The 20000-nt window shown below is 46.1% G+C and overlaps 1 protein-coding gene across 1 annotated transcript in view; it reads left to right on the top strand.

Moving 5' to 3' along the window:
* ZNF618 (zinc finger protein 618) overlaps positions 1 to 20000 on the top strand; it is a 61102-nt gene that overhangs the window by 29514 nt on the left and 11588 nt on the right. The window contains exons 6-11 of the mRNA XM_053376460.1: positions 2704 to 2742; positions 5572 to 5661; positions 8001 to 8078; positions 12596 to 12685; positions 14737 to 14916; positions 15563 to 15643. Of these exons, the coding sequence (XP_053232435.1) occupies positions 2704 to 2742; positions 5572 to 5661; positions 8001 to 8078; positions 12596 to 12685; positions 14737 to 14916; positions 15563 to 15643 (558 nt within the window). The remainder of the gene's footprint in view (positions 1 to 2703; positions 2743 to 5571; positions 5662 to 8000; positions 8079 to 12595; positions 12686 to 14736; positions 14917 to 15562; positions 15644 to 20000) is intronic.

The following is a 20000-nucleotide window of genomic DNA, read 5'->3' on the forward strand; positions in this document are numbered from 1 at the left end:
CCTATTATTATTATTATTACTACTACTACTACTACTCCTATTATTATTATTATTACTACTACTACTACTACTCCTATTATTATTATTATTATTATTACTACTACTACTACCCCTATTATTATTATTATTATTACTACTACTACTACCCCTACTACTACTACTACTATTACTCCTCCTATTATTATTATTATTATTATTATTACTACTACTACTCCTCCTATTATTATTATTATTATTATTATTACTACTACTACTACTCCTCCTATTATTATTATTATTACTACTCCTATTATTATTATTATTATTATTATTATTACTACTACTACTACTACTACTACTACTCCTATTATTATTATTATTACTACTACTACTACTCCTATTATTATTATTATTATTATTACTACTACTACTCCTATTATTATTATTATTACTACTCCTATTATTATTATTATTATTATTGTTGTTGTTGTTATTACTACTACTACTACTCCTATTATTATTATTACTACTACTCCTATTATTATTATTATTATTATTATTATTATTATTACTACTACTACTACTACTACTCCTATTATTATTATTATTACTACTACTACTACTCCTATTATTATTATTATTATTACTACTACTCCTATTATTATTATTATTATTACTACTACTACTACTCCTATTATTATTATTATTATTATTACTACTACTACTACTACTACTACTCCTATTATTATTATTATTATTATTATTATTATTATTATTAACTACTACTACTCCTATTATTATTATTATTATTACTACTCCTATTATTATTATTATTATTATTATTATTATTATTACTACTACTACTCCTATTATTATTATTACTACTACTCCTATTATTATTATTATTACTACTACTACTACTACTCCTATTATTATTATTATTATTACTACTACTACTACTCCTATTATTATTATTATTATTATTATTACTACTACTACTCCTATTATTATTATTATTATTACTACTACTACTACTCCTATTATTATTATTATTATTACTACTACTACTACTACTCCTATTATTTTTATTATTACTACTACTACTCCGATTACTACTACTATTACTATTACTATTACTACTCCTATTATTATTATTATTATTATTATTATTACTCCTATTATTATTACTCCTATTATTATTACTCCTATTATTATTATTACTACTACTCCTGTTGTTGTTGTTGTTGTTATTGCTACTACTACCCCTATTATTATTATTATTATTACTACTACTCCTATTATTATTATTATTACTACTACTACTACCCCTACTACTACTACTACTACTATTACTCCTCCTCCTATTATTATTATTATTATTATTATTATTATTATTACTACTACTACTCCTCCTATTATTATTATTATTACTACTACTCCTCCTCCTATTATTATTATTACTACTACTCCTATTATTATTATTATTATTACTACTACTACTCCTACTCCTATTATTATTATTATTATTATTATTATTACTACTACTACTACTCCTATTATTATTATTATTATTATTATTACTACTACTACTCCTATTATTATTATTATTACTACTCCTATTATTATTATTATTACTACTACTACTACTACTCCTCCTCCTATTATTATTATTACTACTACTCCTATTATTATTATTATTATTACTACTACTACTACTACTCCTATTATTATTATTATTATTATTAACTACTACTACTCCTATTATTATTATTATTACTACTCCTATTATTATTATTATTATTATTACTACTACTACTACTACTCCTATTATTATTATTACTACTACTCCTATTATTATTATTATTATTACTACTACTACTACTACTACTACTCCTATTATTATTATTATTATTACTACTACTACTACTACTCCTATTATTATTATTATTATTACTACTACTACTACTACTCCTATTATTATTATTATTATTATTACTACTACTACTACTACTCCTATTATTATTATTATTACTACTACTACTCCTACTCCTATTATTTTTATTATTACTACTACTACTCCGATTACTACTACTATTACTATTACTATTACTACTCCTATTATTATTATTACTACTCCTATTATTATTATTATTATTATTATTATTATTATTACTACTACTACTACTCCTATTATTATTATTATTATTATTATTATTATTACTACTACTACTATTCCTAGTATTACTACTACTACTACTACTATTATTACTCCTCCTCCTCCTATTATTATTATTATTATTATTATTATTATTACTCCTATTATTATTATTATTATTATTATTACTACTACTCCTATTATTATTATTATTATTACTCCTATTACTACTACTACTCCTATTATTATTATTATTATTATTATTATTATTATTACTACTACTACTACTCCTATTATTATTATTATTACTCCTCCTCCTCCTCCTATTATTATTATTATTATTATTATTATTATTCTCCTCCTCCTCCTCCTCCTATTATTATTATTATTATTATTATTATTATTATTACTGCTACTACTACTACTATTAATACTACTACTCCTATCATCATCATCATCATCATCATCATCATCACTCCTATTATTACTATTATTATTATTTATTTTTATTATTACTATTACTATTACTATTAATATTATATTTCTTTATTATTATTCCCTCTCCTTAGACACGGAAGTGGCATCGGGCGAAAGCGCTTCCCAAGGCAGTAAGTATTATCCGGAATTTGGGATCCCCGGGTGGGATCCCAGGGGATCATCCAGCCTGACCCGGAATCTCAAACCCGCCCCTGACTCTGGGATCTCTTTGAAGTGGTTGGGATCCCAGGGGATCATCCAGCCTGACCCGGAATCTCGAACCTGCCCCCTGACCCTGGGATCTCTTTGGTGGGATCCCAGGGGATCATCCAGCCTGACCCGGAATCTCGAACCCGCCCCCTGACTCTGGGATCTCTTTGAAGTGGGTTGGATCCCAGGGGATCATCCAGCCTGACCCGGAATCTCGAACCTGCCCCCTGACTCTGGGATCTCTTTCAAGCGGAATGGATCCCAGGGGATCATCCAGCCTGACCCGGAATCTCGAACCCGCCCCTGACTCTGGGATCTCTTTGAAGTGGTTGGGATCCCAGGGGATCATCCAGCCTGACCCGGAATCTCGAACCTGCCCCCTGACCCTGGGATCTCTTTGGTGGGATCCCAGGGGATCATCCAGCCTGACCCGGAATCTCGAACCCGCCCCCTGACTCTGGGATCTCTTTGAAGTGGGTGGGATCCCAGGGGATCATCCAGCCTGACCCGGAATCTCGAACCCGCCCCCTGACTCTGGGATCTCTTTCAAGCGGAATGGATCCCAGGGGATCATCCAGCCTGACCCGGAATCTCAAACCCGCCCCCTGACTCTGGGATCTCTTTCAAGTGGGTGGGATCCCAGGGGATCATCCAGCCTGACCCGGAATCTCGAACCCGCCCCCCTGACTCTGGGATCTCTTTCAAGCGGAATGGATCCCAGGGGATCATCCAGCCCGACCCGGAATCTCGAACCCGCCCCCTGACTCTGGGATCTATTTCAAGTGGGTGGGATCCCAGGGGATCATCCATCCTGACCCGGAATCTCGAATCCGCCCCCCACTCTGGGATCTCTTTGAAGCGGGTGGGATCTCAGGGGATCATCCAGCCTGACCCGGAATCTCGAACCCACCCCTGACTCTGGGATCTCTTTGAAGTGGGTGGGATCCCAGGGGATCATCCAGCCTGACCCGGAATCTGCCCACTGTGCCCCTTCCTCTTTCCCTGGCTATTATTGTTATTATTAATCATCATTAATTATTATTATTATTAGGAAATATTATTATTATTAGGAATTATTATTATCGGTTATAATTAATCTGATTATTAATAGTGTTATTCTCAATAATAATGCTTAATATTACGACTGATAATTATATTGTAACTGTTAATAAACATTACTAAATTACTAATAAACATCATTATTGCTAAATTACTAATAAACATCATTATTACTCAATAGAATGAAGAAATATTGGTATTTATCGTCAATAGTAAACAGTATTATTTATTAATATATCGTTATTAATATATTATTAATATATGAATATGTATGGTTCGTTCTTAATAATGCTGTTATATTGTAGCTAATATAACTAATAATAATGCCATTGTTTATTATTAATAGTTATATATTGTAATGTATATAATTATGAGCAGTAAAATAAAGTATTATTAGCAATAATAGTAACTTTATGGCAATAATATTTAATATTATGATGGGCAGGGTATTTATTATTATTATTATTATTATTATTATTATTATTATTATTATTATTACCACTGGATCTCTTGGAGGTGGGGATCTCCTGGGAATCCGCCGAATCTCTTTCTTTCCAGATGGGCAGCATATTAAATATTATTAATATTAATAATAGTTATAGTAATTATTATTAATAGTATTTATCAATGTTATCATTTATTACTAATATAGTTAGTGTTTATGGTTAATAATAATAATAGTAATTATTAGTTGTTGATGTTGTTGTTGTTACTGGATCTCTCGGAGGGGGGATCTCTTGGGAATCCGCCGAATCTCATTCTCCCCAGATGGGCAGCATATTAAATATTACTAATATTAATAATAGTTATAGTAATTATTATTAATAGTATTTATCAATGTTATCATTTATTACTAATATAATTAGTGTTTATGGTTAATAATAATTATTAGTTGTTGATATTATTATTATTATTATTATTATTATTATTATTATTATTATTACTGGATCTCTGAGAGGGGGGATCTCCTGGGAATCCGCCGAATCTCTTCCTTTCCAGATGGGCAGCATATTAAATATTATTAATATTAATAATAGTTATAGTGCTTATTATTAATAGTATTTAGTATTATCATTACCGGATCTCTTTTGAGGGGGGATCTCCTGGGAATCCGCCGAATCTCTTTCTCCCCAGATGGGCAGCATATTAGATATTATTAATATTAATAATAGTTATAGTACTTATTATTAATAGTATTTAGTATTATTATTACCAGATCTCTTTTGAGGGGGGATCTCCTGGGAATCCGCCAAATCTCTTCCTTTCCAGATGGGCAGCATATTAAATATTATTAATATTAATAATAGTTATACTACTTATTATTAATAGTATTTAGTATTATCATTACCGGATCTCTTTTGAGTTGGGGATCTCCTGGGAATCCGCCAAATCTCTTCCTTTCCAGATGGGCAGCATATTAAATATTATTAATATTAATAATAGTTATACTACTTATTATTAATAGTATTTAGTATTATCATTACCGGATCTCTTTTGAGTTGGGGATCTCCTGGGAATCCGCCGAATCTCTTCCTTTCCAGATGGGCAGCATATTAAATATTATTAATATTAATAATAGTTATAGTACTTATTATTAATAGTATTTAGTATTATCATTACCGGATCTCTTTTGAGGGGGGGATCTCCTGGGAATCCGCCGAATCTCTCTCTTTCTCCCCTGATCCCGCCAGACAACTTCCGCTACACCTGCGACATTTGCGGGAAGAAGTACAAATACTACAGTTGCTTCCAGGAGCACCGCGATCTCCACGCGGTCGACGGTGAGTAGATCGCCAGGGATCTACCGGATTCCCGCTCCTCGCGGAAGCGATCCGGGGAAACTTCCCGCCCGAACGATATCACCCTAACCAGAAGGGCGATCAGAGCAGGTTTGGATCCCGAGAGATCCTGTGGAACTTCCGAGTCTGGTCGCTCCCAAGATCCCAACCAGGATGGTTGGGAAAAGTGGGATCTGGAGGATCCGTTCGGACGGGTTGGGATCCGGAACACCGGGAGGATCCGGGTGGCCAGGCCAGGATCCATTTGAACGGGTCAGGATCTGGAACGCAGGAAGGATCCGGGTGGACGTAACGGGATCCGGAACGCCAGGAGGATCTGTGCAGATGGGATCGGATCCGGAACGCTAGGAGGATCCATGCAGACGGGCCGGGATCTGTTCAAACGGGTCAGGGCACGGCGCGGCCGTGCCGGGACCCATTTGAACGGGTTGGGATCCAGGAGGATCTGGGTGGATGGGCTTGGATCGCCAGGGATCTACCGGATTCCCGCTCCTCGTGGAAGCGATCCGGGGAAACTTCCCGCCCGAACGATATCACCCTAACCAGAAGGGCGATCAGAGCAGGTTTGGATCCCGAGAGATCCTGTGGAACTCCCTGGGACTGGGCTCCGAGTCTGGCCGCTCCCGAGATCCCAACCGGGATGGTTGGGAAAAGCGGGATCTGGAGGATCCGTTTGGACGGGTTGGGATCCGGAACGCCGGGAGGATCCGGGTAGCCGGGCCAGGATCCCTTTGAACGGGTCAGGATCTGGAACGCAGGAAGGATCCGGGCGGATGTAACGGGATCCGGAACGCCGGGAGGATCTGTGCAGATGGGATGGGATCCGGAACGCTGGGAGGATCTGTGCAGATGGGATGGGATCCGGAACGCTGGGAGGATCCATGCAGACGGGCCGGGATCTGTTCAAACGGGTCAGGGTACGGCGCGGCCGCGCCGGGATCCATTTGAATGGGTCGGGATCTGGAGGATCTGGGTGGATGGGCTTGGATCGCCAGGGATCTACCAGATTCCCGCTCCTCGCGGAAGCGATCCGGGGAAACTTCCCGCCCGAACGATATCACCCTAACCAGAAGGGCGATCAGAGCAGGTTTGGATCCCGAGAGATCCTGTGGAACTCCCTGGGACTGGGCTCCGAGTCTGGTCGCTCCCGAGATCCCAACTGGGATGGTTGGGGAAACCGGGATCTGGAGGATCCGTTCGGACGGGTTGGGATCCGGAACGCCGGGAGGATCCGGGTGGCCAGGCCAGGATCCATTTGAACGGGTCAGGATCTGGAACGCAGGAAGGATCCGGGCGGACGTAACAGGATCTGGAACGCCAGGAGGATCTGTGCAGATGGGATGGGATCCGGAACGCTGGGAGGATCCATGCAGTCGGGCCGGGATCTGTTCAAACGGGTCAGGGTACGGCGCGGCTGCGCCGGGATCCATTTGAACGGGTTGGGACCCGGAGGATCTGTGTGGATGGGCTTGGATCGCCAGGGATCTACCGGATTCCCGCTCCTCGCGGAAGCGATCCAAGAAAACTTCCCGTCCGAACGATATCACCCTAACCAGAAGGGCGATCAGAACAGGTTTGGATCCCGAGAGATCCTGTGGAACTCCCTGGGACTGGGTTCCGAGTCTGGTCGCTCCCAAGATCCCAACCGGGATGGTTGGGAAAACCGGGATCTGGAGGATCCGTTCGGACGGGTTGGGATCCGGAACGCCGGGAGGATCCGGGTGGCCGGGCCAGGATCCATTTGAACGGGGCAGGATCTGGAACGCAGGAAGGATCCGGGCGGACGTAACGGGATCCGGAACGCCAGGAGGATCTATGCAGATGGGATGGGATCCGGAACGCTGGGAGGATCCATGCAGACGGGCCGGGATCTGTTCAAACGGGTCAGGGTACGGCGCGGCCGCGCCGGGATCCATTTGAACGGGTCGGGATCCGGAGGATCTGGGTGGATGGGCTTGGATCCGGAACGCCAGGAGGATCTGTGCAGATGGGATGGGATCCGGAACGCTGGGAGGATCCATGCAGACGGGCCGGGATCTGTTCAAACGGGTCAGGGTACGGCGCGGCTGCGCCGGGATCCATTTGAACGGGTCGGGATCTGGGTGGGTGGGCTTGGATCCGGAACGCCGGGAGGATCTGTTCGGCTGGGCTAGGATCCATTCAATCAGGTCCGGATCCGGAATGCCGGGAGGATCTGTGCGGATGGTCCGGGATCCAGAGGGCTGGGAGGATCCGTGGAAATGGACTAGGATCCGGAACGGGGGGTGAAGTGGATCGGCGTTCCAGAGATCTGGGGATCACTCCCTGATCTTCTCTTCCAGATCCCTACGACCAGGCCATGGTCGCCAAAGACGAGGTGAAGGAAGAGGATCCGGAACCCTTCCAGAAGATCGGCCCAAGTACGAGGTCCCGGGGATCCGGTTTGAGTGATCCACCGGATCCCGGGAGGCGGGATCTGGGAGGGATCCGGGACCTGGCGGGGTTGTGGGAAGGGAGGGAATGGAGATCCTTCTACGTTGTTCTTGTAGTAGTAGTAGTAATAATAATAATAATAATAATAATAATAATAATAATAATAATAATTTAAATATATAACTAGATATTAAATATGATAATAAAAATAGCTATTATTAATAGGTATTATGTATATTAATAATAATAATAATAATAATAATATAATAATAATAATAATAATAGGTATCAAATATAATAATAATAGATGATAATAGATATTTAAATATGATAATAATAGATAATAATAAAAATAGTTATTATTAATAGGTATTACGTATAATAATAATAGATAATAATAGGTATCAAATATAATAATAATAGATGATAATAACAATAGATATTAAAAAGGATAATAATAGATAATAATAAAAATAGTTATTATTAATAGGTATTACATATAATAATAATAATAGATAATAATAGGTATCAAATATAATAATAATAGATGATAATAATAACAATAGATATTAAATAGGATAATAATAGATAATAATAAAAATAGTTATTATTAATAGATATGACGTATAATAATAATAGATAATAATAGGTATCAAATATAATAATAATAGATGATAATAATACTAATAGATATTAAATAGGATAATAATAGATAATAATAAAAATCGCTATTATTAATAGGTATTATGTATAATAATAATAGGTATCAAATATAATAATAGATGATGATAATAACAATAGATATTAAATATGATAATAATAGATAATAATAAAAATAGCTATTATTAATAGGTATGACGTATAATAATAGATAATAATAGGTATCAAATATAATAATAGATGATAATAACAATAGATATTAAATAGGATAATAATGGATAATAATAAAAATAGTTATTATTAATAGGTATAATGTATAATAATAATAGATAATAATAGTTATCAAATATAATAATGATAATAGTGATAATAGATATTAATAATAGATAGTAAATATAATAATAGATATTAATAATAGATATTAAATATAATAATAGATAATAATAGATATTAAGAACAATAGATATCAATAGCAATTGATATTTTACATATTAATAGATAATAAATTGAAAAGAATAGGTATTAACAATTGATATTAATAGCAATAATAGTAGATAATAAGATCCTAGATATTAAAAATAATCGATCAGAATTATCATTGGTATTTTAGATAATAGATAATAATAGATGGTAAATATAATCAATATTAGCAATGGATATTAATAGCAATAATAATAGATATGAAAAATATTAGATATTAATAACAATTGATGTGACTAATAATAGATATTCACAGTTGATTATTATTATTAATTGATTATTGATTATTATTATTAATCAATTGATTATTGATTATTATTATTTATTATTATTATTAGTAGTAGTAGTAGTAGTAGTAGTAGTATTAGTAGTAATAAGAATTGATATTGTTATTAATGGAGGTTCTAATAATAATAATTGATCAGGATGATAATTGGTAATGATAATTAATAGTGCTAATAATAGCCAAGAATCCGGGTTCAAATCTGGTGCCAGATCCCATAAATCCGGATTCAAATCCAGTTCAAGACCCCAAGAATCCGGGTTCGATTCTGGTGCCAGATCCCAGGAATCCGGGTTCGAATCCGGATCAAGACCCCAGGAATCTGGGTTCGAATCCGGATCAAGACCCCAGGAATCTGGGTTCTAATCTAGAATTGAGACCCCAAGAATCTGGGTTCGAATCCGGTGCAAAACCCCAAGAATCTGGGTTCGAATCCGGGTTCAAATCTGGTACCAGATCCCAGGAATCCGGGTTCGAATCCGGATCAAGACCCCAGGAATCTGGGTTCTAATCTAGAATTGAGACCCCAAGAATCCGGGTTCGAATCCGGTGCAAAACCCCAAGAATCTGGGTTCGAATCCAGGTTCAAATCTGGTGCCAGATCCCATAAATCCGGATTCAAATCTGGATCAAGACCCCAGGAATCCGGGTTCGAATCCGGATCAAGACCCCAGGAATCTGGGTTCTAATCTAGAATTGAGACCCCAAGAATCTGGGTTCGAATACAGGTTCAAATCCGCTGCCAGATCCCATAAATCCGGATTCAAATCCAGTTCAAGACCCCAGGAATCCGGGTTCGAATCTGGGAAAAGAGACCCAGTTCATCCCAGTTCAATCCAGTTTGATCCTTTGGGGGAACCCAGGGCAAGACCCCAGGAATCCGGGTTCGAATCTGGTGCCAGATCCCAGGAATCCGGGTTCGAATCCGGATCAAGACCCCAGGAATCCGGGTTCGAATCCGGATCAAGACCCCAGGAATCTGGGTTCTAATCTAGAATTGAGACCCCAAGAATCTGGGTTCGAATCTGGTGTAAGACCCCAAGAATCCGGTTTCGAACCCAGGGGAAAACTCCAAGAATCTGGATTCGAATCCGGTGCAAGAGCCCAAGAATCTGGGTTCAAATCTAGAATGAGACCCCAAGAATCCGGGTTCGATTCTGGTGCCAGATCCCAGGAATCCGGGTGCTAATCCGGATCAAGACCCCAAGAATCTGGGTTCGAACCCAGGGCAAAACCCCAAGAATCCGGTTTCGAATCCAGTGCAAGACCCCAAGAATCTGGGTTCTAATCTAGAATGAGACCCCAAGAATCCGGGTTCGAATCCTGTGTAAGACCCCAAGAATCCGGGTTCGAATCTGATGCAAAACCCCAAGAATCCGGGTTCGAATCCGGTGCAAAACCCCAAGAATCTGGGTTCAAATCTAGAATGAGACCCCAAGAATCCGGTTCGAATCCGATGCAAAACCACAAGAATCTGGTTTCGAATCCAGTGCAAGAGCCCAAGAATCTGGGTTCAAATCTAGAATGAGACCCCAAGAATCCGGGTTCGAATCCAGGGCAAAACCCCAAGAATCCGGGTTCGAATCTGGTGCAAAACCCCAAGATTCCAGGTTTTAATCTAGAATGAGACCCCAAGAATCTGGGTTCGAATCTGGTGCAAAACCCCAAGAATCCGGGTTTTAATCTAGAATGAGACCCCAAGAATCCGGGTTCGAATCCGGTGCAAGACCCCAAGATTCTGGGTTCGAATCCAATGCAAAACCCCAAGAATCTGGGTTCTAATCTAGAATGAGACCCCAAGAATCCTGGTTCGAATCCGGTGCAAAACCCCAAGAATCTGGCTTCAAATCCAGAATGAGACCCCAAGAATCCGGGTTCGAATCCAGTGCAAGACCCCAAGAATCTGGCTTCAAATCCAGAATGAGACCTCAAGAATCCGGGTTCGAATCCGGTGCAAAACCCCAAGAATCTGGGTTCAAATCTAGAATGAGACCCCAAGAATCCGGGTTCGAATCCGGTGCAAAACCCCAAGATTCCGGGTTTGAATCCAGTGCAAGACCCCAAGAATCTGGGTTCGAATGTGGTGCAAAACCCCAAGAATCCGGGTTCGAATCCGCTGCAAAACCCCAAGAATCCAGGTTCGAACCCAGGGCAAAACCCCAAGAATCCAGGTTCAAATCTAGAATGAGACCCCAAGAATCTGCTTTCGAATCTGGTGCAAAACCCCAAGAATCTGGGTTCTAATCTAGAATGAGACCCCAAGAATCCGGGTTCGAATCCGGTGCAAAACCCCAAGAATCCGGGTTCAAATCTAGAATGAGACCCCAAGAATCCGGGTTCGAATCCGGTGCAAGACCCCAAGAATCCGGGTTCGAATCCGGTGCAAAACCCCAAGAATCTGGGTTCTAATCTAGAATGAGACCCCAAGAATCCTGGTTCGAATCCGGTGCAAAACCCCAAGAATCTGGCTTCAAATCTAGAATGAGACCCCAAGAATCCGGATTTGAATCCAGTGCAAGACCCCAAGAATCTGGGTTCTAATCTAGAATGAGACCCCAAGAATCCTGGTTCGAATCCGGTGCAAAACCCCAAGAATCTGGGTTCTAATCCAGAATGAGACCCCAAGAATCCGGATTTGAATCCAGTGCAAGACCCCAAGAATCTGGGTTCAAATCTAGAATGAGACCCCAAGAATCCGGGTTCGAACCCAGGGCAAAACCCCAAGAATCCGGGTTCGAATCTAGTGCAAGACCCCAAGAATCCAGGTTCGAACCCAGGGCAAAACCCCAAGAATCCGGGTTCAAATCTAGAATGAGACCCCAAGAATCTGGGTTCGAATGTGGTGCAAAACCCCAAGAATCCGGGTTCGAATCCAGTGCAAAAGCCCGAGAATCCGGGTTCGAATCCGGTGCAAGACCCCAAGAATCTGGGTTCAAATCTGGTGCAAAACCCCAAGATTCCGGGTTCGAACCCAGGGCAAAACCCTGGGAACCGGGTTCAAATCAAGAATGAGACCTCAGGAAACCGGGTTCGAATCTGGTGCCAAACCCCAAGAATTCTGACTCCTCTTTCTCCCCACAGAAACCGGCAGCTACACGTGCGAATTCTGCGGCAAGCAATACAAGTACTACACTCCCTACCAGGAACACGTCGCTCTGCACGCGCCAATCAGTGAGTAGAATCCGGGTTCGAATCCGGTGCAAGACCCCAAGAATCCGGGTTCGAATCCAGTGCAAAAGCCCGAGAATCCGGGTTCGAATCCGGGTTTGAATCCGGTGTAAGACCACAAGAATCCGGGTTCGAATCCAGGGCAAAACCCCAAGAATCCGGGTTCGAATCCGGTGCAAAACCCCAAGAATCCGGGTTCGAATCCAGGGCAAAACCCCGGGAATCCGGGTTCAAATGTGAGGCAGGAGCCCAAGAATCCTGGTTCGAATCTGGTGCAAAACCCCGGGAATCTGGGTTCGGATCTGGGGCAAGACCCCAAGAATCCGGGTTTGAATCCGGTGTAAGACCACAAGAATCCGGGTTCGAACCCAGGGCAAAACCCTGGGAACCCGGGTTCAAATTTGGGAAGAGACCCTAGGAAACCAGGTTCAAAAATGGGGCAAAACCCCTAGAATTTGGGTTCAAATCTGGGGCAAAACCCCAGGAATCCGGTTTTGAATCTGTTGCAAAACCCCAAGAATCCGGGTTCAAATCTAGTACAAAACCCCCATAAATCTGGCTTCAAATCCAGAATGAGACCCGCAAGAATCTGGGTTTGAATCCAGTGCAAAACCCCAAGAATCTGGGTTCAAATCTGGGGCAGGACCCAAGAATTGAGGTTCAAACCCAGGGCAAAACACCAGTAATCCGGGTTCGAATCTAGTGCAAGACCCCAAGAATCCGGGTTCGAATCCGGTGCAAGACCCAAATAAATCCCAGTTTGAACCCAGGGAATCCGGATCCAAATCTGGAGCAAAACCCCAAGAATCCGGGTTCAAATCTGGAGCAAAACCCAAAGAATCCGGGTTCAAATCTGGGGCAAAACCCCTGGAATCCACTTTCAATTCTGTGGCAAAAATCTGGATTCGAATCTGGGGCAAGACCCCAAGAATCTGGGTGCAAATCTGAAGCAAAACCCCGAGAATCCGGGTTCAAACCCAGGGAAAAACCCCAGGAATCCGGTTTCGAATCTGAGGCAAAACCCTGAGAATCCGGGTTCAAATCTGAAGCAAAACCCCGAGAATCCGGGTTCAAATCTGAAGCCAAACCCCGAGAATCCGGGTTCAAATCCGGAGCAAAACCCCAAGAATCCAGTTTCAAATCTGGTGCAAGACCCCAGGAATCTGGGTTCAAATCCATAATGAAACCCCCAAGAATCCGGTTTCAAATCTGAGGCAAAACCCTGAGAATCCGGGTTCAAATCTGAAGCAAAACCCTGAGAATCCGGGTTCAAATCTGAAGCAAAACCCCGAGAATCCGGGTTCAAATCTGAAGCAAAACCCCGAGAATCCGGGTTCAAACCCAGGTCAAAACCCCAGGAATCCGGGTTCAAATCTGAAGCAAAACCCCGAGAATCCGGGTTCAAACCCAGGTCAAAACCCCAGGAATCCGGGTTCAAATCTGAAGCAAAACCCCGAGAATCCGGGTTCAAACCCAGGTCAAAACCCCAGGAATCCGGGTTCAAATCCGGAGCAAAATCCCAAGAGTCCAGATTCGAATCCAGTGCAAAACCCCAAGAATCCAGTTTCGAATCTGGTGCAAGACCCCAGGAATCTGGGTTCAAATCCAGAATGAGACCCCCAAGAATCCGGGTTCAAATCCGGTGCAGGACCCCGGGAATCCGGGTTCAAATCTGGGGCAAAACCCCAAGAATCCGGGTTCAAATCTGGAGCAAAACCCAAAGAATCCGGGTTCAAATCTGGGGCAAAAATCTGGATTCGAATCTGGGGCAAGACCCCGAGAATCTGGGTTCAAATCTGGAGCAAAACCCCGAGAATCCGGGTTCGAATCTGGAGCAAAACCCCAAGAATCTGGGTTTGAACCCAGGGGATCCGGTTTCAAATCTGAGACAGGACCCCAAGAATCCAGGTTCAAATCTGAAGCAAAGCCCCGAGAATCCGGATTCAAATCCGGAGCAAAACCCCGAGAATCCGGGTTCAAATCTGAGGCAAAACCCCGAGAATCCGGGTTCGATTCTCCGGATTCGAACCCGGATCCGGCCTTGTCTTTTCCAGAATATTCCCGCTCGCCGCTCCTGGTGGCGGTCAAGACGCACGCCGGGAAGAAGGGGCCGGCGCCCTCGGCGTCAATCATCCGTTGCTCCGCCCTCTTGCACCGGGCGCCGTCGGGCGCCTCCCAGCTCCAGATGTTCCGGGCGCCGAATTCGGGATCTCCGGGGAGCAAGGCCACCACAGGTAGGGGGCGAGCGGGATCCCCGGAGGATCCTGGGGGTTTAGAGATGAGGGATCCCCAGGATCCCTCTTCCCCAGGATCCCTCTTCCCAAATCCATTGGATCCCATTCCCCAAAGTCCTCTTCCTGGATTCCTCTTCCCAAATCCCCAGGATCCCTCTTCCCCAGATTCATCTTCTCCAGGTCCCTCTTCCCAAATCCCCAGGATCCCTCTTCCCCAGGATCCCTCTTCCCAAATCCATTGGATCCCTTTCCCCAAAGTCCTCTTCCTGGATTCCTCTTCCCAAATCCCCAGGATCCCTCTTCCCCAGATTCATCTTCTCCAGATCCCTCTTCCCAAATCCCCAGGATCCCTCTTCCCCAGATTCATCTTCTCCAGATCCCTCTTCCCAAATCCCCAGGATCCCTCTTCCCCAGATTCATCTTCTCCAGATCCCTCTTCCCAAATCCCCAGGATCCCTCTTCCCCAGATTCATCTTCTCCAGATCCCTCTTCCCAAATCCCCAGATCCCTCTTTTGGCCAGCTGGGATCCCAGGCGGCCATCCAGCCTGACCCCAAACGCAGGAATCCCATTGGAGGAGGATTTTGGCCAAGTGGGATCCCAGGGATCCAGCCTGATCCCCCCAAACGCAATCTTTCTTCCCACAGAGAGCGTCTTCAGCCGGAGGGTTGAGAGCAAGTTGCAGAACAACTACGACGAAACCAACTCCAGCTCCCAGAACTCCAGCGGTAAGCGGATCCCGAACCCGCAACCCGGGATCTCGAACCCGCAACCCGGGATCTCGAACCACCGGGTCCCCAAGCGGGTCGGCGTTTCCCCTAAGATCTCCGGGGGGCGCGACTTGAACCCGCAACCCGGGACCTCGGATCCCCAACCTGGGACCTCAAACCCACAAATTGGGATCTCAAACCCGGGATTAAAAACCCACATCCTGGGATCTTGAACCCTCAACCCGGGATCTTGAACCTGGGACCTTGAACAACCAACCCAGGATCTCGAACCCGCAACTGCGAGCCCCCTAACTGGGAAGGTTGTGTTTCGACGGGTCACAATTCCCCCCGGGATGCGCACCTCGAACCCGCAACCCAGACCTGCGTCCCGGGACCTCGAACCCACAACCGGGATCTTGAACCCGGGACCTCAAACCCCCAACCCGGGATCTTGAACCTAGTACCTTGAACCCGCAACCCGGGACCTCGAACCCACAACCGGGATCTTGAAGCCACATCTCAGACCCTCAACCTGGGATCTTGAACCCTCAACCTGGGATCTCGAACCCGCAACCCTGATTCCCATGATTCCCCCCCATGCCTTGAACCCGCAACCTGGGATCTCAAACCCAGGACTTTGAACCCGCAACCCGGGATCTCGAACCGCCGGGTCCCCAAGCGGGTCGGCGTTTCCCCTAAGGTCTCCGGGGGGCGCGACTCGAACCCGCAACCCGGGACCTCGGATCCCCAACCTGGGACCTTGAACCCGGGACCTTGAACCTGGGACCTCGAACCCCCAACCCGGGACCTCGAACCCGGGACCTCGAACCCCCAACCCGGGATCTCTCCCGTCCAATCAGAGCGGGATCCCGGGCGGGAATCTCTCGAACCCACAACCTGGGATCTCGAATCCACAACCTGGGACCTCGAACCCAGGACCTTCGAACCCGCAACCTGGGACCTCGAACCTGCAACCCAGGATCTTAAATCCGGGACCTTGAACCCGCAACCCGGGATCTCAAACCTGGGACCTTGAACCCACAACCCGGGATCTCGAACCCGGGACCCTAAACCCACAACCGGGTTTGAACCCTCAACCCGGGATCTTGAACCTAGTACCTTGAACCCGCAACCCTGAACATCGAACCCACAACCCGGGACCTCGAACCCACAACCGGGATCTTGAACCCGCAACCTGGGATCTCGAACCCGCAGCTCCCAGAACTCCAGCGGTAAGCGGATCCCGAACCCGCAACCCGGGATCTTGAACCTAGAACCTTGAACCCGGGACCCTGAACCTCGAACCCACAACCAGGATCTTGAAGCCACATCTCAGACCCTCAACCTGGGATCTTGAACCCCCAAGCTGGGATCTCGAACCCACAACCCTGATTCCCATGATTCTCCCCCATGCCTTGAAGCCGCAACCTGGGATCTCAAACCCAGGACTTTGAACCTGCAACCCGGGATCTCGAACCGCCGGGTCCCCAAGCGGGTCGGCGTTTCCCCTAAGATCTCCGGGGGGCGCGACTTGAACCCGCCACCCGCCTCGAACCCGCAACCCGGGACCTCGGATCCCCAACCTGGGACCTTGAACCCAGGATCTTGAACCCACAACCTGGGACCTCGAACCCACAACCCTCGGGATCTTGAACCCGGGATTAAAAACCCACAACCTGGGACCTCGAACCCAGGACCACGAACCCGCAACTCGGGATCTCAAACCCGGGATTAAAAACCCACATCCTGGGACCTTGAACCCACATCCTGGGACCTCGAACCCGGCACCTCAAGCCCCGCCTCCTTCCCCTCCCGGCCAATCGGAGAGGGACCCCGGGCGGGAATCTCTCGAACCCACAACCCGGGATCTCAAACCCACATCCTGGGATCTTGAACCCACATCCTGGGATCTTGAACCCGCAACCCAGGATCTTAAATCCGGGACCTTGAACCTGCAATCCGGGATCTCGAACCGCCGGGTCCCCAAGCGGGTCGGCGTTTCCCCTAAGATCTCCGGGGGGCGCGACTTGAACCCGCAACCCGCCTCGAACCCGCAACCCAGGACCTCGGATCCCCAACCTGGGATCTCGAACCCGGCACCTCAAGCCCCGCCTCCTTCCCCTCCCGGCCAATCGGAGAGGGACTCCGGGTGGGAATCTCTCGAACCCACAACCCGGGATCTCAAACCCACAACCTGGGACCTTGAACCCACAACTTGGGATCTCAAACCCGGGATTAAAAACCCACATCCTGGGATCTCGAACCCACAACCCGGGATCTCAAACCCACATCCTGGGATCTTGAACCCGCAACCCAGGATCTTAAATCCGGGACCTTGAACCTGCAATCCGGGATCTCAAACCCGCAACCCAGGATCTCGAACCACCGGGTCCCCAAGCGGGTCAGCGTTTCCCCTAAGATCTCCAGGGGGCGCGACTTGAACCCGCAACCTGGGACCTTGAACCCAGGACCTTGAACCCGGGACCTCGAACCCGCAACCCGGGACCTCGAACCCGGGACACTAAACCCACAAACGGGTTTGAACCCTCAACCCGGGATCTTGAACCCGGGACCTCGAACCCCCAACCCAGGATCTCGAACCCGCAACCCAAGACCTGTGTCCCGGGACCTCAAACCCACAACCGGGATCTCGAACCCGGGACCTCGAACCCACATTGCAGACCCACAACCTGGGACCTCGAACCCGGGACCTCGAACCCCCAACCCGGGATCTTGAACCTAGTACCTTGAACCCGGGACCCTGAACCTCGAACCCACAACCCGGGATCTCAAACCTGGGATTAAAAACCCACATCCTGGGATCTTGAACCCGCAACCTGGGATCTTAAATCCGGGACCTTGAACCCGCAACCCGGGATCTCAAACCCAGCACCTCAAGCCCTGCCTCCTTCCTTTCCCGGCCAATCGGAGAGGGACCCCAGGCGGGAATCTCTCGAACCCGCAACCCGGGATCTCAAACCCAGGACCTTGAACCCACAACTCGGGATCTCAAACCTGGGATTAAAAACCCACATCCTCGGATCTTGAACCCGCAACCCGGCACCTCGAACCTGCATCTCAAGCCCCGCCTCCTTCCCCTCCCGGCCAATCAGAGCGGGATCCCGGGCGGTAATCTCTCGAACCCACAACCCGGGATCTCGAATCCACAACCTGGGACCTCAAACCCGGGACCTCAAACCCGCAACCCAGGATCTTAAATCCGGGATTAAAAACCCGCAACCTGGGATCTTGAACCCACAACCTGGGACCTTGAACCTGCAACCTGGGATCTCGAACCCGGCACCTCAAGCCCCGCCTCCTTCTCCTCCTGGCCAATCGGAGAGGGACCCCAGGCGGGAATCTCTCAAACCTGCAACCCGGGATCTCAAACCCACAACCCAGACCCACAACTCGGGATCTCGAACCCGGGATTAAAAACCCACATCCTGGGAACTTGAACCCGCAACCCGGGATCTCGAACCCACAACCTGGGATCTTAAATCCGGGACCTTGAACCCGCAACCTGGGATCTTAAATCTGGGACCTCGAACCCGGCACCTCAAGCTCCGCCTCCTTCCCCTCCCGGCCAATCGGAGAGGGACCCCGGGCGGGAATCTCTCGAACCCACAACCCGGGATCTCGAATCCACAACCTGAGACCTCGAACCCAGGACCTTCGAACCCGCAACCCGGGATCTCGAACCCGGCACCTCAAGCCCCGCCTCCTTCCCCTCCCGGCCAATCGGAGAGGGACCCCGGGCGGGAATCTCTCGAACCCGCAACCCAGGATCTGAAACCCGGGACCTTGAACCCACAACCTGGGATCTCGAACCCGGGATTAAAAACCCACATCCTGGGATTTCGAACCCACAACCCGGCACCTCAAACCCCGCCTCCTTCCCCTACTGGCCAATCGGAGAGGGACCCCAGACGGGAATCTCTCGAACCCGCAAGCCGGGATCTCAAACCCGGGACCTTGAACCCACAACCGGGGACCTCAAACCTGGGATCTCGAATCCACAACCCAGACCCACAACTCGGGATCTCGAACCCGGGATTAAAAACCCACATCCTGGGACCTTGAACCCGCAACCTGGGACCTCGAACCCGGCACCTCAAGCCCCGCCTCCTTCCCCTCCCGGCCAATCGGAGAGGGACCCCAGGCGGGAATCTCTCGAACCCACAACCCGGAATCTCGAACCCGCAACCTGGGATCTCGAACCCACAACCCAGACCCACAACCTGGGACCTCGAACCCACAACTCGGGATCTCAAACCCGGGATTTCGAACCCGCAACCCAGGATCTCGAACCCGGCACCTCAAGCCCCGCCTCCTTCCCCTCCCGGCCAATCAGAGCGGGATCCCGGGCGGGAAT

The sequence above is a fragment of the Podarcis raffonei genome, chromosome 1 (assembly GCF_027172205.1).
Source record: "Podarcis raffonei isolate rPodRaf1 chromosome 1, rPodRaf1.pri, whole genome shotgun sequence".
NCBI classification, from domain to species: domain Eukaryota; kingdom Metazoa; phylum Chordata; class Lepidosauria; order Squamata; family Lacertidae; genus Podarcis; species Podarcis raffonei.